General features: G+C 42.8%; 1 protein-coding gene across 3 annotated transcripts in view; it reads left to right on the plus strand.

Moving 5' to 3' along the window:
* ADAMTS9 (ADAM metallopeptidase with thrombospondin type 1 motif 9) overlaps positions 1 to 26,133 on the plus strand; it is a 156,351-nt gene that overhangs the window by 109,586 nt on the left and 20,632 nt on the right. For all 3 annotated transcript variants that reach the window (XM_088021881.1, XM_028110425.2, XM_028110427.2), the window contains 3 exons: positions 4,668 to 4,835; positions 11,556 to 11,729; positions 23,553 to 23,726. In XM_088021881.1, coding sequence (XP_087878007.1) covers positions 4,668 to 4,835; positions 11,556 to 11,729; positions 23,553 to 23,726 — 516 coding nt within the window. The remainder of the gene's footprint in view (positions 1 to 4,667; positions 4,836 to 11,555; positions 11,730 to 23,552; positions 23,727 to 26,133) is intronic.

Consider the following 26,133-nt stretch of genomic DNA (forward strand, 5'->3'; position numbering starts at 1 on the left):
GCCTTGGCAACCTAGGAGTCTCATTCTTTCTAGGTCCTCAGCCCTTCTTATCCAGGCAGACGCACTGGGCGGTTTGCTGGCTTCTTGACGTCTGAGAGACTACGCCCCTCCATATAAGTGAAAGGACTGATGATGCCAGGGGCAGCACAGTGGACCCTGAGGTTCACCATAACTAGAGCTACCACTCGAGAGAGAGAAGCCCTCAGTAGAGATTACGAGCAGGCTGCCCACGCCTTGAGTGTCGTGTCCATCAGATGAGTTGAAATGTGAGGATTTCAAGCTCTTAGACCTTAGTCAGTGGAAAGTGTTAAGGCAGCAGCTGAACAAAGCTTCACATTAAACATCCCCTGTGAATGGCCTCACAGAAACAAAAGCCTCAAAGCCCAGGCATTTGGGATACTGACCTTGATGTTTCTAAGTAGCAAGCAGAGATTACACCACATTGTTCAGGAGTGTTGTGCAAAGCTGGGGGAAAAGTATTCTCTCAAGAAGGTTGAGTTGTTTCTCCAAAGGAACAAACATTAGAGTCCAATGGGCAACTTAGGAGGCTATTTCAGCTGCACATTTAAGGGCTTAAACATTCCACCAACCAAGACCCCTCAGATATGTGGCCAATAAATAGCCCATACTAGGTGATGCACTGAATTTAGCTATCATATCTTAGTGACACACATTGATGCAAAAGTCAGTGCCTGGAAAAGGCTGGAAATGATCAGATGGAAATTTCCCTCAGAATATAAGAGCTGCAACCAGTGTTTATTTTATTATCAAAATGACTTCTTTAGGAAATCATAATAGACCCACTAATGAACCTGTTAGATATGAAAATTTCCCCCAAGCAGCTGCTTCTCTTCACTGGTAAGTTAGAAAGCATGAAATGAAAAGTGGTTTTTTATGATTAGTTACCTTGAGGATTTCCTTATCACTTTTATATCTTAATTTTAGGCAAATAATATGTGTAGTGAGTCATGCTGAAGAATACTTCTTTTTTTTCCAAGTTGCATTCTTTTTTTTCCAAGTTGGTTTCATTCAAATCCCCAAATAACTAGATTTTAAGGCATCAGATTTGGAATCTACTTCCTCCATTTTCATTTCACGGGCAATAGATGTTGGTTGCACCAGTCATGCCTCTCGGATGAATTATTATCGGTGATGATGGTGATAATTGACCTGTTTTCCTTGTGCTGTTATTCTCAATAGACATCTATCCGCTTGTGTTGGAATCACAGGGGGGAGAGGTATATAGAAAGCATTGTGGTTACACCAGGTTGGAAACACCAGTTGTCTCCAATCCTAGTACCTAAATTTATGGTTATTGGGATGATTAAATGAGACAATGCATGTACAGTCTTAGAGCAGTGCCTGGCCATGAATGAATGTGAGAATGCTGAGCCTTTTCTAATTCTGCCTCTGTAGATTGCTGCCTCCTTTTAGACTGTCCCTGTGATGCCACAGCAGATTAGTGAATTGCCATTTCCATCAACTCTCTTCCCCCGCTTCATATTAAAAGATAGGTTGTTTGTACTACTTATATATTGAAATGACTATCCCTATGGGTCGATTTGCTGTAAGTTCACCCATGTTCCTCTGTTTCCAGGTATGCCTGTTTCTTCGCCCTAATTAAGCCCGTTCGCACCCATGTATGCAGACCTTTTGAGTTCAGTCTGTTTCCTACAAATAAATACATCCTTGACTCCCAGTGCTGTTTCCCCATCCCTGTAAGTGTCATCACTATCCAGTTAGCCATACTGCAAACCTGGGAGTCCTTCCTGAGTCTGCCTTCTCCCCTGCACCCCACAGCTGATCCACCATTTCTCCCTGAAAAGAGTATGTCTTAAATCAACCAACTTCCCCCACCCCAGCACTCTGCACCCTCTTTAGAATCACCATCACCGGGGCGCCTGGCTGGCTCAGCTGGTTAAGCATCTGACTCTTGATATTGGCTCGGGTCATGGTCTCAGGGTTGTGAGATCAAGCCCTACATCAGGTTCTGCACTGGGCATGGAGCCTGCTTAAAATTCTCTCTCTCCCTCACCCTCTGCCCCTCCCCACTTCTCTTTTCCTCTAAAAAAAAAGAAAAAGAAAAGAAAAGAAACACCATCACCTCTTGCTTGGACCAATGCAGTAGCTACCTGAGCAGTTTTATTGTTTCCATTCATGCTGTATTCCTATCCATTGTCCACTCAGCAGTTAGGGTAGAATTTTTGAAGCAAACATCAGACCATATTTTGCCCTGATTTAAAACTCAGTAGTGATATTCCAAATCCAGATAGATGATTAGGACCTGTGAGCTCTGCATGGTCTGGCCCTGGGGGAAACCTCGGGAGCCCTCCTGCAACCCCGGCAGCTTGTTTCCCCCAGAGCACTCCTCTCCATTACTAAGCGCATGTTTATTTTTGTCAACATGTGGTTGATGTTGGTCTCCCTCACTGGCCTGGAAGCTCCATGAGGGGTGGGGCGCAGTCAGCTTTGCTCATCACTATGTGCCCAGCCCTTTGCATATATTTTGAAACATATAGTAGACACTGAAATGTTTGTTGAATGAACAAATGAATTCATCTTAAATTCAAATTATGCCCCTTTGTTATCTGTCAAAGTTTCTAAATATTAGAATTAGTCACTAACAGTAGCGATTATTCTGTATGCAAGTCTTTAGACCATTGGTTTGTAGGAATATTTCTAGGAGCTTCATATTATTTTTTTAAGATTTTATTTATATATTTGAGAGAGAGAGAGTGAGAGAGAGCATGAGTGGGGGGATAAAGGCAGATGGAGAAGGAGAAGCAGCTCCCTGCTAAGCAGGGAGCCCGATGTGGGGCTTGATCCCAAGACCCTGTGATCACGACCTAAACCGAAGATGGACGCTTAACCAGTGAGCCACCCAGGTGTCCCTAGGAGCTTCATTCTAAACCTTCTAGAATTATGTCCCAAGGCATTATGTACATGAAAGCATTGTAGGTTGAAAGATGGTTGTTTCTGTTTTGGTATGAATATATTTAAATTAGTCTCCTTCCTTCTACACTGTGTACTCTATTAAGATTTCCAGGGGCACCTGGGTGGTGCAGTCGGTTGAGCGTCTGACTCTTGGTTTTGGCTCAGGTCGTGATCTCTGGGTCATGAGATCGACCTCACATCAGGCTCCGTGCTCTCCCTCACATCAGGCTCTGTGCTCTCAGTGCAGAGTCTGCTTAAGACTTTCTGTCTCTTTCCCTCTGCCCCCTTGCCCCCTCCCCACACTCTCTCTCACAAATAAATAAATAAATTACTCTTAAAAAAAAAAAAAAGATTTCCAGAATGACAACTCCAAATCATAATACTCTCATAAGATGGAGCTCAAATGCAACTGGCAATGTTTCCATTTCCTGAAGTAAAAAGTCACAGCCAAACTTATTAATAGACATATTGCAAAATCATTTACTAGCTACTATTGAAATGTGTGTAATGATTTGTGCTTATTAGAGAAAGATGTCTGGCACATTTATGAACGATAGAACTTTGAACATGCTTGGTAACAGCAGTTGGATTAATATTTGGCTCTGTGTTTTACGGGGTGCTATTTATCTATGGGGCATAAAAGGGCACTTTGGTAATTATTTAACAAAATCACAGAGTTAGTGAGGGAAATAAGAAATATTGAATAGAAGGAAATGACACTTGAAATCTGTTTTCATTGCATTTTCACATTTTGTTCTTCATTCTGAAACTCATTTCCCTCTAAAAGTCAAGAACGTTATATTGGGAAATAATGTGTCTTGAAAACCTGAGCCAGCAAGCTTATGATCCGAGTGGTAATGACTTCTGTAATCGCTAATGAGGCAAATGGACGTTGAGTATCTCGGTGCACTCACTGGGGCCAGCCTCTTGCCTGTTCCACAAGAAGCTGTCATATCAGATTTTTGTCCTGACTCCATGGGCACTTTGATTCCTAAACCTTTCTGAGAAACCTAATCTGAAATCAAAGTCAAGTTTCTTAGATGTGGTCAGACAAGGTCACATTTAAAACAGTTCAGTGAACTTGCAGATCAGAGTTGAAAGGTAATGCCTCCCTCCCCAAATTGGCACAGACTTACCTGCTAGCTTACCTTTCAGTTTCTAATGTGGCTTTTTTACCTCCTTCCCAACCGACTGGGAAAAATGGAGTTTATCCTCTGAAAAATGGTAGAAGAGTTCCTTTAAATCATTTAATTAGGAAATGGGACACAGTTGTATTTTGGAAATGCACCTTTATCCAAATCAGTGAATAACAAGGCATTTTGTTAAAGAAATATCTTGATCAGAGATTGCATAAAGTGAGATGTGCAACAGGAATCCTTACGAATTCATAGTAGGACTTAAAATCAGAATTTTGTGGTAATTTCTGGTTCATTGGCTTTATTTTTGGCCTAAAGTGTCAGGATTTGCCCACACTCTTGAGTGACCCAAAATACTATCCAGGATTGCTGCTATAATGCTACAGACGGTTCCCCCCCCCCGCCCAATGCTACCTTCTTGCCATGCGGAACCTTGAGATATGACCTAAAATGGCTCTGGTAAAGGGGGGATGGTGACTTGTGTTAGATACGATCTTAACATCTCACGACTCAGGTTTTTATCAAAGTCCATGTGATTAAAAAAAAAAAACAAAACACACACAACAACAACAACCTTGCCATTGCTTTATATTTCAGTGTTCTGTCTCTTGTGGTCGAGGGCATAAACAACGAAATGTTTACTGCATGGCAAAGGATGGAAGCCATTTAGAAAGTGATTACTGTAAACACCTTGCTAAGCCAAATGGGCACAGAAAGTGCAGAGGAGGAAGATGCCCCAAATGGAAGGCTGGCGCCTGGAGTCAGGTGAGCAATGCTTCTCCTTATGACTGCTTCCTTCTTACCTTCCGCCACATGGCCGACACCAGGGGGTCGGTTGTGTTTCTCTGCACAGTTTTGGTTTTGCGGAGGGGAGCTTGGGGAAGGGAACACTATGTCAGCATACTTGTTAGTGGGGAGACCTTGGGCCAGCGGATTCAGCCCTTGGTGCCGTGCACAACGCCTACAGTAGGATGGTTGTGAGGATGAATTCTAAGTGGTAGTGGATGTAGGTGTAAGACATCAAGCACAGAGTGGCCCTTCAGTACCTCGCTGATGGCATTTTTTAATATCCTCCATCACTTAAACAACCACTAACTCAGACTGCGGTAAGCTTGACTCTGACCACCTGGCGGGAATTGGGTCTGAGTTGAGATGCTTAAAGAAAGGGCTATCAGTATGAAGTATTAGTGAATATGTCTCTGCTCATTTGCTTCTGGACAACAGAGATGGGAGACAAAAGGAGAAGTGCTCTCATTCTCTAGCCAGGCGACCTTGGGTGATCTGTTTAACCTTCCCGAGCCTACTTCATATAGCTCTTCTGAGGATTTGATGCAATAATGAATGCCGAGTACTTAGTTCAGAGGTCTTAAATCTAAGAGGTTCTCAAGAGAAATATTTTGTTTGGATGAATGTGATGTGTCTACCGGACGGGGAAGGGGGGGTAAGTTCCCAAGAAACCAATTACAGTCAGACTCCACTAACTCTAAACATTTTGGTAATCTAGACAGGAGCTGGGTAAGAGAGTTTCCCTGTTGTATTCAACAAGGAACTTTCAGAAGCTTCTGTTTACCTATGAACAATTGATGTGTGAACCAAAGTCTCTCACACGTAAGCCTTGAAGCTGATGTCTTCACTCTATACTTGTACATTCTCTCAGCTTGGTTGAAGGTGCTTGCTTAAAAATAATAAGGTACAGTTTCATATATTCTGTATTTAATGCTGCTCTTCCCCTCTGTTGATTTTGGCCTCTTTGAGCTTTCACTGAATTTGTGGTTCTCCCGTGCAGCCGAGAATCATACAGATGCTCCTAAGAATCAATAGGAAAGTAAGTTCCAGGTTGGCAAGCTCTAGATTTCGTTCTTTCAGAGCCTGGATCTTGATTGTGTGGAGCCTCAGAGAAGCTTTGGATGGCTGTGTTAACATGGGGAGGAGTTGGGAATTCTCCATTTCGACATGACTAATGGAAAATTCCTCTAGAAATGTGAATTTTTCTCAAATGCTCTGAGCTGGCATCATTGTCCCACATGCTCCCCCCAGCCATAAGCCACTTAACAGAAACGTAAGACATGACCTGCATCATTCCCTAGCAGAGTAGCCTCGTCCTTCGCAAGGCCTCTCTCATAATGATCATGTGTGTTTTTGTTTCTGTTTTAATTCAGCAATCAAAGCTTCGGTGCCCAACCAGAGCGAGTAACTCCTCTGGCTTCCCTAAGGGATCAGATTTCAAGGCAGTGTTTCATATTGGTCATCCTTAATGGTTTGTCTAAGTGACGGCTGTCATCTGTAACTTCCAGCCCTTTTATTTGGGGAGCTATTCAATTCATGTATAAGCCCGCAGCTAACATTATTGAAGATACTGCACTAATTAGCTTGTCCTCTTGTAGACTTTCATGCTCTATTGCTTTTCTTTATGTTCCTTGGCCTCTACTTATCTATTTGCATCATGCGCTGAATATTAAGTTTGGAGCATGGAAATGATGCTCCTTTTATAGGCCAATTTATTCAATATAGAGATGATTAAAAGAATCTTTCACTCTTTATTGGTAAACACAGGGTGAGTTTTAGTCCAGTATTCTGTGATCTGGTTAGGAAGTCTAAAATTGCTTACAAATCTGGGATGATTAGGTTTGAACCCTGGGGTGGGGTTTTGAACATAAGGTAATAGGATTATCAGAATGCCTCCCTAGAAAAGACTGCACCTGTTCAAAATGATTGCTTAAAACAGTCTAGTCAACTTTGTAGAAAATGCAAGTAAACACAGTTATGTAATGGTCTGTGGCTAGCTTTGTAATGCCCTGATTTGATTTGTAGAAATGAATTATAAAAGCAGGCAAGGCAAGGTGCTGCATGGGCAAAATCTAATTTATGCAATTTAGAAGTATGCCTGAAAACAATCAGATGCAGTGGTTAATGGAGAAAGACGGTCTGCATGGTTAAAGATTATTGGCTTACTAATGATCCATTGGTAAACAGAAATATCCCTAAGGCAGTGATATTGAAGCAAGAGTAATGATTATCCATTTGCAACAATGTTTAGAAGATTTTGTATCTATCTGGTCCTTCTGTTTTCTGCTGGTACTATATTCTAGTCATCTCCTGTTCACGGTAGGAAGAAGAATTAGCACCATTTCTCATCATGTTGAAATGTCTGAAGATAATAGGACGTATAAAATATCGGGCTGTGTTGATCTTCATAGTCTCGCCCTCAAAATTGGTGCTTTGAGATTTAAAGTGGGATGTTTCATTTCTACATCTTTTGAAAATCTTGAATTTGTCAAGGAAATTTTTCCAATAAAAGGAAAGTTTATATTGGAAAACATCCTCATTAAAATTTTAAAACATTTTTTAGAAGTTCACATTCAATTTGTTTCGATGCTTTTGATCAAGAGATAAGGGATACCCATGAAATTTTAAGTCAAAGATCGGCAGCAAATTCTTGATTCAGTTTGATACATGTGAAGACTCTGTAGTCCCATGATACGGAACCATTTCAGAGTAAAAATTGTTTAATCCATACCTATAGAAAGGTTTTTTTTTAAATGAAGGCCAGAAATAAAAAGAATAAATGATCAGATTAGAATAAAAGTAACACTTCATCATCGCTTGTCAATCATGAATTCGCTCAGTCGATTCATTTCTCAGTCCTGAGATGCATGTCTTTTTCACACTTGAACCCCTCTGTGGTGCTGAGAATGGGTCTAACAACCAATGGAATGCCATGACTTAATTAAAATAGCCCTTTTTTCCTTAGTGATACAAAATGTAATGCCTTGTCTTGCCATCAGTGGTGTCTTCAATTGAGGGAACTAATCAAATTTTAAAAGCTCTTCACTGCTAATGCCAAAAGGGAAGCTGGCAAATTGCACGATGAATCCATCAGCCATTTTTGGTTAGAACTTTTCTTATAGTTACAGCTTGGTTGTGGTGTCTGATTCTGAAGTATTCTGCTAGTGTTTAATGCAGAAACATGGCAAATGTGTAGCTTGTGTCCTATGAGAAATCAAGGAAACCATATGCACATAGTCAGTAGTGAGGAAGAGAGTCACTTGAGGGCTTTGTGCTCTCCATTATTTCGTTTGTATTTGAACTGTAAGCACTGATGTTGAGTTGTTTGAATACAGGCCTCTCACCCACACTCTTGCTGACGTAGCATGAAAGACTGCATCCTATTAGCACCGTATTTTAAAACTGGAAGGCAAATTCGGACCCAGGGCAGCCATGGCACATTGCCTAGGGCAGAATTCACTTTGACTGCTTTATGTTTTTGTTTTTGCTAGAGTTGATTATCTCTGTTCTTTGCCATCTTTGCGCAGGATCTCTCTAAAAGGTTTATCAGCAAGTATAAAAAGATACATTCTGTCAAATGCTTAGCATGAAGCTCAGCTCTCAACTAGGGGTGATATTATACTCTTGGGACATTTGGCAATGTCTGGAGACAGTGTTGTTTGTCACAAGTGGGTGGAGGAGGGGAGATACGGCTGGCATTAAATGGGTAGAGTCCAGGGAAGCTGCTAAACTTCCTACAGCGGTTATAGAACAGCTCCAAGCAATAAAGAACTATTAGGTTGAGAAACCCCAGTATAGAGTCTGGCACATACTAAGTGCTTAGTGAAATGCTGCTATTATGATTGGGACTCTTATTTATTCAAGTTGGTTCATATAGTTATTTTTCAAGCTAGTCCCTCCTCTAAATAACATCACCACCATAATTTCAGCAATAATACTGGGGAAAAAAGTATATAAGATACTTTTCCAGTTTTCAAGTGTATATTATGATTCCCCACACATCGGAAGTTGCAAAGAGATTCTTTTTATCTGTGGAAACAGGCATTGAGGTCCCCCAGTAAGTTGGGGAGTTCTGCATGCTAGCATTGCACAGTAGGGAGGACAGAGAGATGAAACACAGCTCCCAGCGCAGGAGTTCAGAACTAAAAACATCTCCTTTCAAACCTGCACATTCCATGCTGGAATGACAGCAGGGGGAAACACATTAATAGAGACTGCTCAGCCTTTTTCCCCTGCACACTAACTAGAAGATGCACTGAATAGAACAAGAAGAATTAAGCACACACATGTGCACACACTACCACCCTCGCCACCTCCAAGGTCATGCAGAGGTCTCTCTGTTGCTGTTTTATTCATGGGCTTTCCATACAAGTCTCTCAGAATTCGCCAAGCAAGCATGGCCAGCTCTGTATGCAAATTGTTGCCTCCCTTGCAACAGCACAGGAAGAAAGTTAAACTCAGAGAACTAACTCTGATGCAGTGTACTTCATTTTGAACAGAGATGACTGTAAATGGGGTGTTCAGAAAGGCAAAGCTCAGACCTTATGTGCACTTAAGTCATGGCAAAACCTTTCTTTGTTTCCAAGCTGGCTTTGACATTACAAAAATCACAAGCCACCATGGCATACTCTATCACTGAACCTTCCTGTGTCTTTATTTGCCTTTTGAGAAATTGTTGAACACTGGAGGAAGTGATTTTTGGTTAATGTTGGATACTTAGGGCTCTTAATACCTTGCCTTCATTGAACCATAAGTAATTTACTCAGTAACAATAACATCAAAAAGAGGTTTCATTTACTTAGAGCTTGAATAGTACACACTCTGAAAGTCTTTAACGTTTGTTCCTTTCTCTTTAGGTTATTAAAACATTGTGAGATTTTGAATATATATCAGCCCTCTGCCAGGCTCAAATTTGTTTACCTAATTATTCTTAGTCTTTCTTTGTATTTCCATTTCGATACACTGTTCTGGGAGTGTCCAGAGACATTCATATATATATATATTCCCAAATTCAAGTAGCCAAAGGGTTTTTTTAGTTGTCAGTGTTTGTTGTCAATGATGATGATGTTGGAACATTTCTGTCATTCACGTAGTGACTCCCCCAAGTTATAGTTCATTCATTTCCAGGGTAATCAATGGGAAATATTATACATGTAGCTCCCATGAACATTAGATGGTCATTTTCTATAGACAAGGCCATCACTTGTCTTTAGGAACCCTCCCTTTCTACCCAGGACATAATGACTTTAAAAGTCTGGTTTCTTCTGGGTCACAAACTCATTCAATCCAATTAATACAATTAAACCCAAACAATAGTAACTATGTTGCCTCAAAATAATTTCCTTCTCTTCAGCTAGCTTTGATGTGAACCTTCGAGCTCCTGCCTGGCATAGACTCATCTGAAATGATATGATTTCCCCAGTTGCCCTCTAAATAGTATCAACTCTTTTCTTAAAATCTGAAATGAAAATAAAATTAATATTCAGCAGAACCCACTGGGTGTGCTTCTCGCTAGTAAATTCCCATTAACCTCAGAGTGAGATGAATCCTGCTGCAGGTTAATTGGTCAAGAATACTTTCTAATTGAAAAGATCGTGATTCTATTCTTTAAGACTTCCTCTCAGAAATACGGTGGCTGTAATGTATGTTAAACTTATTTTCTCAACACCAGACAAAGTAATGGAGGCTGAGCTATTGCAAAAACTTGGTAATAATTTTAAATGGCTCAATGTAATAATATGCTCTTCTTTCCAAGCAAATGTTGCCTATAGTTTCTAACTGTCAAAACCTTAATAATGACAATAATTCTTGGCCTGCCCATAAGTGAGATTATGAAACCCAGCAATGAGGAAACCATTAAAAAATTAATTTAAAGGAAAGTTCATTACAGACTTAATATGGTGTTTTGCAACTTGGTCAACAAAATGTTTCAGCCTGATTAACAGTATTTTTCAAGGGCTGGAAACATGACGCCCGCCTGAGGAAATGGTTTTTCCTTGTCAGCTTTTATTCTCCATATATTCATCTGAGGTTGTAAGTAGGTTCTAATACTTCTGTGAATTCAGTAGTTTAAAAAAAAAAAATTTCCTCTGTCTCCAGGAATAGGAGCAAGGAAAGGAAGTGATGGAGAAAAGAATTCTACTTATAAGGCCCTAAAAGCTTTCATGATTTGCTCTCCTTGGGTTATACTTTTAATCTGCCAAGAAATTCTTCTTGTACAATAGCACTGTGTCTCCAAATTTCAAGAACTTCCAGTCCTCTGGGATAGAAATCATGTGGGGTTTTTATTTCACATGGCAGCACTATTTATTTTGAGGTTGTATTAAATGTTTCATAATGATCTCTCCCAGCCTCATTCCATCTCCAAGAGTTTGGGTAACGTTAGATTCCCTAAGACTCAAATACGTGTCTCGCTCACCAGCCTTGAAAGGCAGTTAAGTTTGCAGATTTCAGACATTATCTTGGGTCCCTTTCATTGGAAATTAGAAAGCTGTGTAATAGTGGTGAAAGTCACTGGATTAGGAGTGCATTCCCCATGCCTGTGACCCTCTCCACCCCTGCCACACACACACACACACACACACACACGCGCGCGCGCGCACGCACACGCGCACACACACACACACACACACACACACACACACACACCCTCCCCACCAAATGACCCAAAGCTCCCACTTACACGGTCTTTCTTCTTAGTGCTCTGTGTCCTGCGGCCAAGGCACACGGCGGCGAAGTGTGGGCTGTCAGATGGGAGCACACAGAATAGCCAGAGAGTCCGAGTGCAACCCGTACACCAGACCGGAGTCGGAGCGTGTCTGCCAAGCCCCGCCGTGTCCTCTCTATGTGTGGAGGGCCGAGGAATGGGAAGAAGTAAGTAGAGCCATGAAGTGGGCACCTGCCAGGCATTTCGCTTAACCCCCTTGCAGTCATCACATCCGTTACCCTGAAATGACTTCAAGCACGGTGACAAGCCTGGCTCTTTCCCAGAAGGTTTGCTGTCAAGACGGCGAGCAGTTTGCTCCGACCAGGGTGGGAGAGCTCCTCCTTTTTATGCAGTTCCTACGTCTGTGTTCTTGAATGTTCCAAGTCGGGCTGCCTCCAGAAAAACTGTATCAGGCCTTGGGCCAAATGCATACAGCTATCTTGCACAAAAGGAGGGGGAGATAGAGGACGTATTTTCGATACGTCTATCCCAACTTGGTCATTCTGTATTAGTTCCAACAGCCACCAGGCATACTCCAGGTAGGACCTGCTCTGCGTGTGTCTCCTTTCGTGACTTTGGCTGTCAAGTCAAAGACAGGCCCTCTTGTGAAGCTCTGATTAATTAGTGAAGCATTTCCAACATTTAAAAAAAAATGATGGAATCTGAAAAACAGCTCAGTTAATGCAGAAATAGATAGACCTGTTTTTCTCCCTCTCCAAGTTAATGTTTAGTTAAAGAAAACACTGTGTCCCTGGAGAAAAGTCTGGCTAGAGACTTTAGGAGGAGAGAACCTCTGGTTCCAGAAGAGAATACATTGTAGAAAGAGGGGAAAGAGTATAAGAAAGCAAAACTGCGTCCACTGACATTGGAATGAAATAAAAAGTACATGCTGTCAATGGTTTAGAGATATGAATAATAAGACAGGAATTTCCCACCAGGAATGGTTTTTAGAACAGAGAGAAACAGTGGCTGGCTCAGCGCTCAGCGCTTTATGTTCATCCCCTCGCTTAATCTTTTGAAGCACTAGACAAAGTGGGTGTCATTATTATCATCCCATTTTGCAGTCAAGGAAACTGAGTTCTGAGAACCAATGTCACTTGTCCCAATCTCACATGCCCAGCAAGTAGAAGGAGCAAGACTTGATCCTAAATGCAAACCATTCCAAGATACTACCACTGCATTTTTTAAAAAATGTACGCAAGTGCTCCTAGCAATACCACTTTATTTTTTTTCCAGGTGTATGAAGATATAATTGGCATATAATATTGTATTTACTTTAGGTGAAAACATGATGATTTGATATATGTATCTATTATAAAATAATTACCACGATAAGTTATTATTAATAATAACTGTTATAGTTAACATCTATCACCTCACATAGTTACAGATTTTTTTTTCTGGTGAGAACTTTTAAGATCTACTCTCTTGGCAACTTTTAAATATATGGTACAGTATTGTTAATTATAGTCACTCTGCTAGATCCCCAGGACTTATTTCTTTTATAGCTGGAAGTTTATACCTTTTGACCCCCTTCACCCAATCACCTAGCCCCTACCCATCACTTCTGGCAACTGTGCGTGTGTGTATGTGTGTGTGTGTGTATTATATATACATACATTTTTTTTTAATTCATGCACCCATCGATGGACACTTAAGTTGCTTCCATGTCTGGGCTATTGTAAATAATACTGCAGTGAACATGGGTATGGCAGGAGCAGATATCTTTTCAAGTTAGTGATTTTATTTCCTCCAGAGAAACACCCAGAAGTGGAATTGCAAGATCATATGGTAGTTCTGTTTTTAATTATTTTAAGATTTTATTTATTTATTTATTTGAGAAAGAGAGAGAAAGCACAGAGGGAGAGGGAAAAGCAGACTCACTGCTGAGCAGAGAGCCCAACGTGGGGCTCGATCCCAGGACCGTGAGTTCATGACATGAGCTGAAGGCAGAGCCTTAACCGACTGAGCCACCTAGGTGTCCCCTGTTTTTAATTTTTTGAGGAGCCTCCATACTGTTTTCCATAGAGAATGCACTAATTTACATTCCCACCCACAGTGCGCAGGGGTTCCCTTTTCTCCAGACCCTCGCCAACACTTGCTGTCTTTTGCTATTAGCCGTTCTAGCAGGTGTGAGACGGTATCTCATTGTGGTTTTGATGTGCGTTTCCCTGATGATTAGCAATGGTGAGCACCTTTTCATATATCTGTTGGCCACTTGTATGTCTTGTTTTGAGAAATGTCTGGTCAGTACTTTGCCCATTTTTCGCTTGATGTAGTCCCACTTGTTTATTTTTACCCTTGATGCCTTTGCACTTGGTGTCACATTCAAAACAATTATAGCTAAGACTAATAATGTCAGGGATCTAACCTCCTACGTTTTCTTCCAGCAGCTTTATGTTTTCAGATCTTTCTGGTTCAAGTCTTTAATCCACTGTGAGTTCATTTCTGTGTATGGTGTAAGGTAGGAGTCCAGTTTCATTCTTTTGCGTGTGACTGTCCATTTTCCCCAACACCATTTATGGAAGAGACTGGCTTTTCCCCATTGTGTATTCTTGGCTTCTTTATCATAAATGAATTAACCATATCTGTGTGACTTGATTTCTGGACTCTCTATTCTGTTTCATTGATCTATGTGTCCTTTTTTATGCCAATACCATTCTGTTTTAATCACTACAATTTTATAACATAGTGTGAAATCAGGGAGTGTGATGCCTGAGCTTTGTTCTTCTTTCTCAAGATTGCTTTAGCTATTCTGGGTCTTTTGTGGTTCCATATGAATTTTAGGATTGTTTCTTTTATTTCTGTGAAAAATGCCTTTGGAATTTTGGTAAGGATTGCATTAAATCTGTAGATTGCTTTGGGTAATGGGGACATTTTCACAATACTAATTATTCCAGCCCATGAGCACAGAATATCTTTTCATTTATTTGTGTCATTTTCAATTTCTTTTATCAGGGTCCTAGAGCTTTCAATGTATAGGTCTTACACCTCCTTGGTTAAATTTATCCATAGGTGTTTTGTGTTTTTTGATGCAATTTTGAATGGGATTGTGTTCTTACAACCGCATTGCTAACCCATGTGGGGATCAGCCTTCCAGCCCCGTCCTTCCCTCTCCTTCACCCTCCTGATGGATTGGATCCGGTGTTTGCAGTCATCTCTTTTCTTTAGGACTTTTGCTCCCTCTGTCTACTCATGTTTTTTGCTTGTTTTCTCTCTCTGTTTTTTACTTCCTCCAGACGATGGTGGGGAGGAATGGCTAAAGTAGTTAAATTTCAAATTAATTACACTGGGCCACACAAGTTATTGGGAGCCGCAGAGGCTGTGGAATTCTGCAGACCTGGTTCACATCCCCGGACTATGACTTTTTAGCCATGTGACTTTAGAACAAGGATCCTTGATTTTTCCGATCCTTGGGTTTGCCACCTGTAGAATGGGGACAATAATAATGATGCAGAGTTGTTCTGAGAAGTTTAGAGATGGCAGAGTGGCTTGGGGATTGATAATATCTGATATGGAAGGAAGAAAAGGCCCCCTGATCTCTGTCTCTCTCAGTGTTACCTCTTGATTCTTTTTGTAGTCTTGTTTCAGACCCACCACTGCCGGCTTCCTCCCTCTCCCTCTCACTCTTCATCTTGTGCCAGACTCCACTCTGTGTAACTCTTCCAAGGAACAGAAAGTTAAGAGAGTGTTCCGAAATGAATCTAAGCTGACTGCTCAAGCTCTAGCCAACTTTTGAAAATGCTAGAGCCAATCAGGAAAATGCAAGCTCCATTTACAATTCCTTCCGAATTCCAAAGAGTAGAAATCTTGCCAAATATACACTAAGGAAGTCCCTTCTCTGATCTTACAAGATAGGCCTAGAAGTGTACATCTTTGCATGCCCTATGCAGATGGATCTTTTAAAAACCCTTCCTCACATATTGCTAGCAAGCTCCACGTCAGAGCAGAACACCTACGGAGATGGCCTGACCTGTGGCCATACTTAAAAGGGAGAGGTTAACCATTCTCACAAAGACAAAAGCATCTTCCGGCTGTGAGTAAAGCGGATTCTAATAGTTACCCTTCTGCAACCAGGCTTTCTCACCTGCTGAACCCGAAGTGCAAAGTTTGAGAAGGGGGAACCTGGGTGGTAAGAGAGGGTAGAGCACTAGGGGGCACCCTCACTTGACACCGAATTGGCCAAGAGAGGCTCAGGGCAGCAGGAGGAGGGACAAGACCCATCAAAAACCCTTTGTTCCTCCTATGCAGAGCATGCTGGGGGCCTTTTTAGAATGTCCTCACAGCAACTAGACTTAGAGTGAGTGTCCAGAGCGGCGGCTGGATCCCAAGTCCTGACTGCCTGTGGGCAGTTCCTGTGTATGCCTGGGAATAGGCATAAGCAAAGCCCTTGCTTAAGGAAATACATAAGCAAAGCCCTTGCTTAAGTATTCATTGTCCCTACTTGCACGATCCGAGGTATCCTTGCTAAACGGCCTGTTGGGTAGAACAGCAGCCTTCAGACCCCCCTCAGTCACAGCACTCACCCTCCTGTCTTCCTCCTACCTCCACGCCCACTCACTCCCTCTGCTACCATCTTTCCTGATACCTACCTTGCACAGACATGTGTCTTGACTTTCTTGCCCTCCACGAGTGACACCTTGAGCTTGTGTCGGTGAGGATGCCAAGGCCCAGCCTCAGAGCCGAGGCCCACTGGATGGGATGTGCTGGACGCCTCCTACCCCAATACGGGAAGTTCTCTTCTTAGCAGTCCTTGGCAAGCACTTCAGAGTGCTTGTTTGCTTTTTGAGTGTGCATTTTTCTCTTTTGCTTCCCTCCTGTGAATTATTAAAACCCACTTGTTTGTTGGCAAGATGTGTTTCATGCTGGGCATATAGTAAACAGCAACCTCCTCATTTTGAGAAATAATCCAGGTGTCCGCTGTGGAGGAACACAAGGTCTACGTACCCACAATAGCGTGATCATCAGGGATGTTTTATGCAGTCACACAGGTTGTACACTGCACAACTCGAGGGCTACCATTCCCATAAGTCACAATATGAGTGGCATCCCTCAGACTTATATAGGGTAGTGGCCAATCCTGATAATAAAAATAATATATCTTATTGTATATTAAGCTATGGACCAAGTACTTTGTTGAGTATTTTTATGGGGAGGACCTTTCCATAACTCTCTAATGAAGTAATTAAGTTTTCATCCTCACTTAAAGATGAGGAAACTTGAGGCTTAGATAGGTTAATTCATCCAAGTTCATGCATTTAGTAAGTGATAAGACTGGGATTTGAAGCCTGGAAGCCTGACTTCTGGAACATATGCTCTGAATCTTTGTATTCTGTTGCCTCCCATGTCAACATTCATCTACAGTGAGTTATTTTATTTCCTTTTTAATGGCTTGTCTAGCCTCTTACTTCAGAGTTGGCATAAAGGTACAATTCCCTTGACTGGGTGAGAAATTCTTGGTCCCCTTGGTTGACAATAAGCCCTGTTGTTGGGCCAGTCTTGGTGGGGATGGAGCACCTCAGGGGACCTCCTTCGTTCATTGTGAGGCCTAGTGCCTGAGCAGCAGGGAAGGACCATCATTGTGCCTTCATGATACTGTAAGAGTAGAGCCTGGACCTAGATGGAGCGCAAAACAATTGGAGAAGAGAAAAATGCTGTATCCAGTCATGAATGTTGGGCTTTTAATATCACCTGCCAACTTTGGGCAAGTTATTTGATCTCCCCATGCTCAGTTTTACTCACTTTAGAATTATAATGCCCGTGAGGCAAAATTCATTTGAAAATTATTGTAATAAATGATTTACTTATTCATCTCATTATAATCTGACATATAAATTTACTTATAGCTGCAAAGGTCTTTTGATCCAATTTGAATTGTGAACATGTGGGTTACACATCTCCCAGGATTAAGGAATAAATCTCCCAGGACTTGCAAGTGTTCTTTTTTTCATCTTCGCCCAGAGTATTCTCTTGTCCCTAGTGCCTCTGCATCACAAGGAGGCTGCCCAACTCCTTCCCTCACTTCGGTCACCTTTGCCCATTCTTCAGACCCCACCTAAGACATTACTTCTCAGAAGTCCTTGCAGATCACCCCTCCCCACCAATAACTGAGTCAGATGGCTCTCCTCTGAGCACTCATAGAACCCTGAAAACACTCCACTTGAGCAGTAAGCATCGTGAATGGTGGTTGCCTGGTTTCCTTGTCTACGTTGTCACGCATTTGAGGTCAGAGAGTTCATTCACCAGAGTTTTCCCCAACATTTAGCACAGTACCTAGAACACTGAAAACAGTTCTTGAATAAATGAATCTATGAATCAGCCAGAAGGACAGAAAAAGATATGAGGAAGGAAAGAAGGAAGGGAGGGAGGGAGGGAAAAAGACATTATAGAGTAATACCTTTCCTAACCCCTTAGAATCATGACATTCTAAAAAGTCTTTTAAAACAGTCAAGCAAACTCTGCTTTTCTTCTAAGAACATATATTTTATTTTCTTCCCACATTGCCACAGACAAGCTGTGCTCAGATATATCTGGCCTTCGCAGAGCTGCCCACCCCATGGCTGTTTGGCACAATGCAGAGACTTGGACCACTCTCATACATATTTGGATTCCAAGGGCTTTTATTGAGATCAGCTGTAGAATGAGTCCCAAGTTTACCTCCTTAGCCCAGAAAAATTAGAAAAGAGTAGCAGGTCTTTGGTCAGTTGGTTACAAACATTTTACAAAGCTTACAATAGGGAGTGATCAGGTTTAGGTGTGTGTACAAGCACCGGACATTGACTTTTTGTTACTCCTTCCCTCATTAATTTACTGAAGAAATCTTTATCCAGCACCTGCAAAGTGCTGGGCTCTAGGCATCAGGGACACATTAGAGACTATGACACTGCTATGCTGGAATTGATTGGCTCACGGGAGAGACAGACAGAAAACAAGTGCACAAACATGTTTTATGAAATTGCCAAGTGTGAATGGTGCTGTGACAGAAAGAAGCAAGATGCCGAGGTAGAAACCGAAAATGACAGGCCAGTCCTCCCTTCCCTAGGGTGGTTGGTTGGAGGTGAAGGCCAGGAGGAGGTGATTCCAGGTAGAAGGAGGACAGAACCCAGCGTGTCTGCAGACAAAAGCGCAGCATGGCAGGAGCAGAGAGAAGGCTGAAATGAGATTGGACCTGCAGGAGCGGCCAACCTAGGATGTGTCCTGCGGGCCAGCGCAAGGGTTCAGGTTTTTTCCCAAGCTGTGGGGGAGGTTAACAAGCCCCTTCATGACCTGGTCTCTGCCCAGCTTCTGAAATCCCCAACTCCAGCTGGAACTCTCACCACCCCCAGCTGCTGTGGTCGTCCCCGTGCCCCACCTCCCCATGACATTCACCTCGACCTCCATGCGCACCGAGCCCCTCCCGCCAATGCCCCCCTTCTCCTCCTTGCCTACTTAGCCCGTCTCTTCGTTCACTTATTCTCCTCATCCTCCAGTGCTTGGGGACCTTGTTCAGCACTGTGGGAATTCCAGACCCTGGTCCTTTCTCTTCTCTTGCTGTCAGAGTTGTGGAAGACCCTGATGGCTTCTTTAGCCATCATGTTCTGTTATGAAACCCATGCACATGAATAGGAAGATGTCAGGGCTGTATCCCAGCACCCAGCACATAACTTGGCCCATGGCAAATATTGGTTGGATGAGCGAATCACTTTTTTTTAATTTTTTTATTTTTTATTGTTATGTTAATCGCCATACATTACATCATTAGTTTTTGTTGTAGTGTTCCATGATTCATTGTTTGTGCATAACACCCAGTGCTCCACGCAGAATGTGCCCTCTTTAATACCCATCACCAGGCTAACCCATCCCCCCACCCCCTCCCCTCTAGAACCCTCAGTTTGTTTTTCAGAGTCCATCGTCTCTCATGGTTCATCTCCCACTCCGATTTCCCCCCTTCATTCTTCCCCTCCTGCTATCTTCTTCTTCTTCTTTTTTAACATATAATGTATTATTTGTTTCAGAAGTACAGGTCTGTGATTCAACAGTCTTGCACAATTCACAGCGCTCACCATAGCACATACCCTCCCCAATGTCTATCACCCAGCCACCCCATCCCTCCCACCCCCCCACCACTCCAGCAACCCTCAGTTTGTTTCCTGAGCTTAAGAATTCCTCATATCAGTGAGGTCATATGATACATGTCTTTCTCTGATTGACTTATTTCACTCAGCATAACACCCTCCAGTTCCATCCACATCGTTGCAAATGGCAAGATCTCATTCCTTTTGATGGCTGCATAATATTCCATTGTGTGTGTGTGTATATATATATATATATATATATATACCAGGATGAGCGAATAACTTTAAAGGTATCAAATGTCTCCATAGTTACTATTTCTGCCTTTTCCCCCTGCAAATATACCATCTGGGGGCAAGAATGTCCAAACTCCACATACCTGACTTTAAAATGAGCTTTGAGAAAGAACCCCTTGGTAATTTAAAGACTGTTTTTTCTTTTTTTTAATTTAAAGCATTGTTAGATAAACTGACCTGTAATTGCTGTTCCTTATGACATAAAAACTCTATGTAGCACACCCAGAACACCGTGCTGTCAGGGTCCCGATTTGTTCTGGGACTCTTCTGTTCACACACTAGTTCACAGTGGTAGTCTTGAGCTAGAAACAACACTACAAATTATTTTATCTGTGAAGAAAATCAACAGTCTTGTTTATGGGAAGTGATTTTTTTTCTACCCATGATTAGGAAATCCCACCAAAAAAGTGTAAAGCAACCTCATTACCATCTTAAGGAAAGGCAGTTTCTACCCATTGCATTAAATGATCCTTTTTAGACCACCACCCTATGGCCAATCTGGCTAAATAAAATAGTACCTTAAAAGTTTATTTTAGGTCTTCTTCACTCTAAATTTGGACAGGTATTTTCCTCCTGTTAATTTCAGCACATTTAAAGGCATATGTAGCCTGCGGGACAATAAGCAAGCCCCCTGATTTAGCCCCGCCCTGTGACCACTGACTTGCTGAATTACAGTGTGTCCTAAAATTCAAGGAGGCTGGTGGTGTTACTTATACACTTGGTATATAGTTTTTTCTCAAAGCTGCAAGAATTGAGAAAACCTTTTGGAAGTTAAAATGAGGCTAGTTGAATGTTCTGGCTATTTTTGGAACACTCTAGGTCATATTCGAGGAAAGAGTCCTTAATCCTGGGGTCAGGGGGTGGGCGGTGATACTACCAAAAGCTGATGAAATGCAGTAGCTTGGGTGGGTTTGCTTTCTGCTCACCCAGCCCCCATACTTGAGTTAGGACCCCAGGAGAAGAGCCTTGCCAGGTGACCTTCACAGCTGCCGTTGACTAATTCCAAAGCACTGGACAAGTCACTTACTCACTTAGCTTAATTTTTCTAAAAGTTACGTTCAAGGTAAGGTTCCCCAACTCCCTTTTCTGCTGTTGGCAAGAGAGTTTTTATGCTAGTTAACCTTTCTTAAAGACCAAGGCAGAAGCACTTAAAAAGCAAACAAGGGTCTAGGAAACTTTGCATTTCTGCTCTAAAGTGTTACTTATTGACACAAATTGCAGTCCTGGGGATGAGTGAAAATGAGAGCACACTGGAAGGTTTAGTCCAGTTTAGGCTGCTCGGTCATCAGGATCTGAGTTGCCTAGGTCCTGCTTTTCTAAAGAATTATTTTTTCTATGGGCAGTTAACTATTTCTTTTGCATTTATCTACACATCACAGATTAACCACATTTTTGTTTTGTTTTTTAACATCCAGTGGCTCTGTAACTCCTTTGGCTTTTTTTTTTTTTTTTTTAATGAATAAACGAAAGTGTCATTACTTCACAATAGTACCCAGCAAACTCCAGAGGCCCAGGAAACCCCAGGTGAGGGCTGAGCTAGCGGGTCTTTGAAGTGATTTGCTCCTCCATGCTCACCCCACAGAGCTTTCAATTCATATTTGTACCCCCAGAAAAATTTGAATGACTCCACATTCTAGACCCTGAGGTTTGCTTCCAAGCAGCAGAAACGATGAGTTCACTTTGCAGATGAGAAGGGTCTACCAGGACATATCACATAGTCCTTTTATTTCCTAAAACAACAAAGTGGCTCATGAAAGACACAGGGTGCACCACATGACCCAGCATTTCTACTCCCGAGTAGACCCAAGAGAATTGAAATCTGATATTCAAATTTGGACACGCATATGCATGGTGGCACCATTCACAATAGCTGAAAGATGGAAACAACCTGGTGTCCATTGTCATGTGAGGGGACAAAAAAAGCCATACAACAGATGATTATTCAGGCAGAGAAAGGAATGAAGCACTGATACCCACCACAACATGGATGAACCTTGCAAACATCGTGCTAAATGAAGAAGCCAGTCGTAAAAGGCCACATGTTGCAGGATTCCCTTTATATGAATAGCCAAAACAGGCAAATCCGTAGAGACAGAGAGCAGATGGTGTCACTACAGGCTGGCGGTTGGGGAAGTGGGGACTGACTGCTTAATGGGTACAAGGTCCTTTTGGGGTGACGAAAATATTCTGGAACCACATAGTGATGATGATTGTACCACATTATGGATAATTAAATGCCACTGAATTTTCCACTTTAAAATGGTTGCAATGGTAAATGTTATATGCATTTTACTACCAAAAAAAGAAAAAAGAAAAAGAAAAAAGGCACAAGGCATATCTGGAAAGACATTTCTGAGTCAGACTGGATCCCAAACTGAAATACCTTTGGGATGAGATGGGTAATAAAAGGGAAGGCAGTGTGAGAGAAGAGAAAGACAGGTGGGGGTTCATGGGTCTCCCCAAATACTAAAAAGAGAAAGTTTAAAAGACACCATGCTAACAGTAGCTCTTGGTGTTTGTCGGTGAGTTAGATAAGGCCAAGGGACAACAGAGTGTATAATCCTGGTGTAAAGGAAACAAAAGACCCCTGGCTTAGCTCACTGTGGTTTTCCAAGGTAGTTTAGAGTCTTGAAATGCTGAGTGACACAGATGCTTTAGATTAGACAGGCTTTGAGAGACCTTTAGCAACACAGATAACTAAGCTAAACTTCAAAGGTGGGGTTTGCTGTTGGTTAAAGAGAAAAGATAAAGAACTTGCGGGCAACATAGAGATAGTCCTAGAACAGAACCTACCGCTTGCTCTGTATTCCTGACTTGGTTTATGGGGATAAAAATGTGTGTCCCATCAACCTCACAAAGAGATGTTTGATCTGGGACAGGGCATGTAGACTAAGTCCCAGTTTCTCCACCTGAAAAATGGAGATCATAGGACTCGCTAAATCTCACTACCTAGCTGTCTACGTCCTCCTTGTCTGTCCTTGCTCCCAAAATATAAGCTCCTCTCTGTTGACCCAGGACCCATCCCAGGGCCTGACACTAGGAATTTGGTGAATATTTCCTGAATGAACGGGGGTTGAGAGCAGTCCGTCCTGGAGAAGAAAAGGCAGTCGGGGGTCACAACAAAGCAAAGTATGTCAAGTTCCTGAAGGGGGATGACTTGGGAGGACTGAAACTTGTCCTTCATGCTCCCCTGGAATGGAGAGCCGGGACAAAAGGCTGCCATCTGCAAAGTGATATATTTAATAGTAAGATGAAATGGGCCACCTGGACAGGTGACATCACCGCTTCCCTGGCTCTGGGGGTATTTAGACACCAGTCTGATAACCACTTCGCTGGAAGTTTTAAAGAGGTTCAGTATTTGAGTGAGTAAAGTAATCAAGCCTTAAGGTCCTTTCCACACCTGAAATCCGTTCACTCAAGCTTTCATTCCTTCATTCCAGTAGCCACTTACTTGTTGCTGTGCCTGGAACAGTGTTGGGGGTAAGTGGGATAAAGCAATGATCTCTCTGATCATTCCTGCCCTCAGAGGCCTCACAGTCCTAAAGGGTGTATAGACGGGAAAATTAATCTCTACAGTAACAGCATATGATAAGCCATGTATTACTTTCCAATGTCAACCCCCGTTTTGTCTGTCATGAACAGTGCACCAAGACCTGCGGCGAAGGCTCCAGGTACCGCAAGGTGGTGTGCGTGGACGTGGACAAAGGCAGCGAGGTTCATGGCGTACGCTGCGACATGAGCAAGCGGCCTGTGGACCGTGAGAGCTGTAGTTTGCAGCCCTGCGAGTATGTCTGGATCACAGGAGAATGGTCAGAGGTACGTGCCCGGGATTCTGTAACCACCTTCAGGTCAGCGACAGCCTGAGGGCAACAGAGGGACCAGGGCAGGAATGGGGAAGACTCTGGCCCACCTGCCAGTTCTGCCTCCTGGGGCCAGAGCCCCCCATGTGCAAGGTGGGAGAGCGCCTGAGATGGTCTCCTAGCTCCCCTAAATTCTGTTGGTATGCTAAGAAAGGAGAATTATCACAGGGCCTGCAAGTTCATTTGATGCCTGTCGGTGTCTGAAGAAAGTTAAGGTAAGAAAACGCCATTAGTGTCAGAGAGACAATAGGGAATGGTGGAGACTATGACAAACCAGCACATACCATGTGAAGGGAGCAGGCTTCTCTCCCTCTCCAGCGGAGGCCACGCAGAAATGTGTGTCCAGTGTTACCAGACCTGATTTTTCAAGAGAGGACAAAAATCTGAACTTTTATGTGAGAGCTCCTAACTTTAAAATGTGGACTCAGATCTTTTATTTGAAACATTGTGTGAGGCAAACCAAACACTTTCGTGGGCCAGATATGGGTCGCTTGTTTAACAGCCTCTGATCCAGAGGGAGAAAATAATTTTCCATAATATTCAGGGAATCAATTTCTTCTTCTCCTTGTATACACAATGCCTAACCTAGAAACTTTTTATTATTAATACACCAATGGCAATAACAGCATGATTGTATTATTTTCAAGCCTCATAACATTTTCAAAGACTGAAAGACCTGTAATATCCAAACCAGCTGTCATTTGCCCAAAAGGAATGAGAGGTACAATTACCTGGGCTCATAGCAAAGGTACTGAAAATTTTTAGGTTAATATGCTCGTTGTCACTGGACCCACTTTCAAGTTTGGCAGGGCAGCGATTTCACATTTTAATAGGAGGAATGTTCGCCGGTAGGTGATACGTGTGTTGGGTATTGAATTGTTTCTGCACTGTAGCTGGCCTAAAGTCCTTTCTAACTATGTCTCCTGATCTTCCCCTTCCCCATCCAGGGGGGACATCTGGCAATGTCTGGAGACGTTTTTGAATGTCACAAGTGGGAGAGTTGGGAGGCTACTGGTATCCAGTGGGTCAACGTCAGGGATGCTTCTACACATACTACAGTCTGTGGGACATTGACTGCCACACACACCCAACAGAGAGCCATCTGGCCCGACGGGCAATGGTGCCGAGGTTGAGAAACCCTGCTTTACCCCAACTCTTCATGTTCTCAGTGTGCTCTTAAAGAGTGGAGGGGAGACATGGTCCAAATCATTAGGAAATAGATATACCATTGGCTAGCCAGGAACCCAGGGAGTCCAGATGCTTGTTCAAAATAGTCCTTGACTTTGGGTTGGAAAGTCAATGCCAAGTCCTTGACTTAGGCATAAGTTCCAAACCCATTCAAATCCCAGGGAGGGTAGGGGGAAGGCATTTGGGGAGGGCTCCTCTCTTCTCTTCGATTCACCTCTCCTGGTTCCTCGTCAGGCATGGTCCATAACTTCGGGTTCTCAGCACTGCCCCACCAGGCCACGCCCTGGCTTGCAGTAGGGAAAAAGCCTGCCCTTCTGCCTCTCTCCCTCCTCAGGCCTCTGTCCCTCTCTGCCTCCTGGAGGCCTCCTCTTAGTTGGTTTCTGGCTTAGTTCTTGGTCATTCATCTTTCTGGAGTTTCTATAACTTTCACACTGTGAGCATTGGCATCTTCATCTTAATCTTTTGTGTGTTGTTATTATTATGCTAAAAGAATTTTGATCTCTTTATAAGACTGAGTCATGTCACTCCTATAGCTTTATTTTAACCTTAATCTTAACCCCCAACAGATGAGATTTGTAGAAGATTAAAAAAAAAAAACCCTCAATATTTCTGCAAATTCTCAAGTGTATCATGGATTGAAAACTCTGCAGATTTACAGGCAAAGTTGCAAGGGTTGGAGATAGGTCCCCACATGGATGCAAGGACCATGGTGCCAAAGGCACTGGACCACAAGTCCCTCTAGGAAAGCTTCTGGTAAAACGCAAGAAGCCACAGCAAGCCACACCTTCTCTCTGGGACCTCTGTTACCTGGCGAGCTGTGTGCTTTCCTCTGAGCTCTACTTGAATGTGGGGAAGCCTGGGCCAGATGGGGAAGGAGGACCCATCCGCCCTGGCTGATTCATGCAGTTTCTCTGCTCGGGCCTGAAGTGTCTTACCAAGGCAAGGAGTGCACATTCCTGTTATTTCATCCTGCTTTACTGTTCTTTTCAAATTAGAGAAGTAATAGATGCTCATGATGAAACAAACACATGACCCCGAGGCATAGAGAGTCTAGAGTAAGAGGTTCCCCTCTCCCTCCTGCCTCCCAGCCTGGACAGTCTGCCGCCACATGAAACACCCCAGACTAGCTTGGCCTTCCCCTGGCTGGCGTCTGCTGGCTCTTCAGGCATTTAAAC

Source organism: Eumetopias jubatus, unplaced genomic scaffold (assembly GCF_037043125.1).
Source record: "Eumetopias jubatus isolate StellerSeaLion01/CBP00866 unplaced genomic scaffold, mEumJub1_p1.0 scaffold_1, whole genome shotgun sequence".
Taxonomy (NCBI): domain Eukaryota; kingdom Metazoa; phylum Chordata; class Mammalia; order Carnivora; family Otariidae; genus Eumetopias; species Eumetopias jubatus.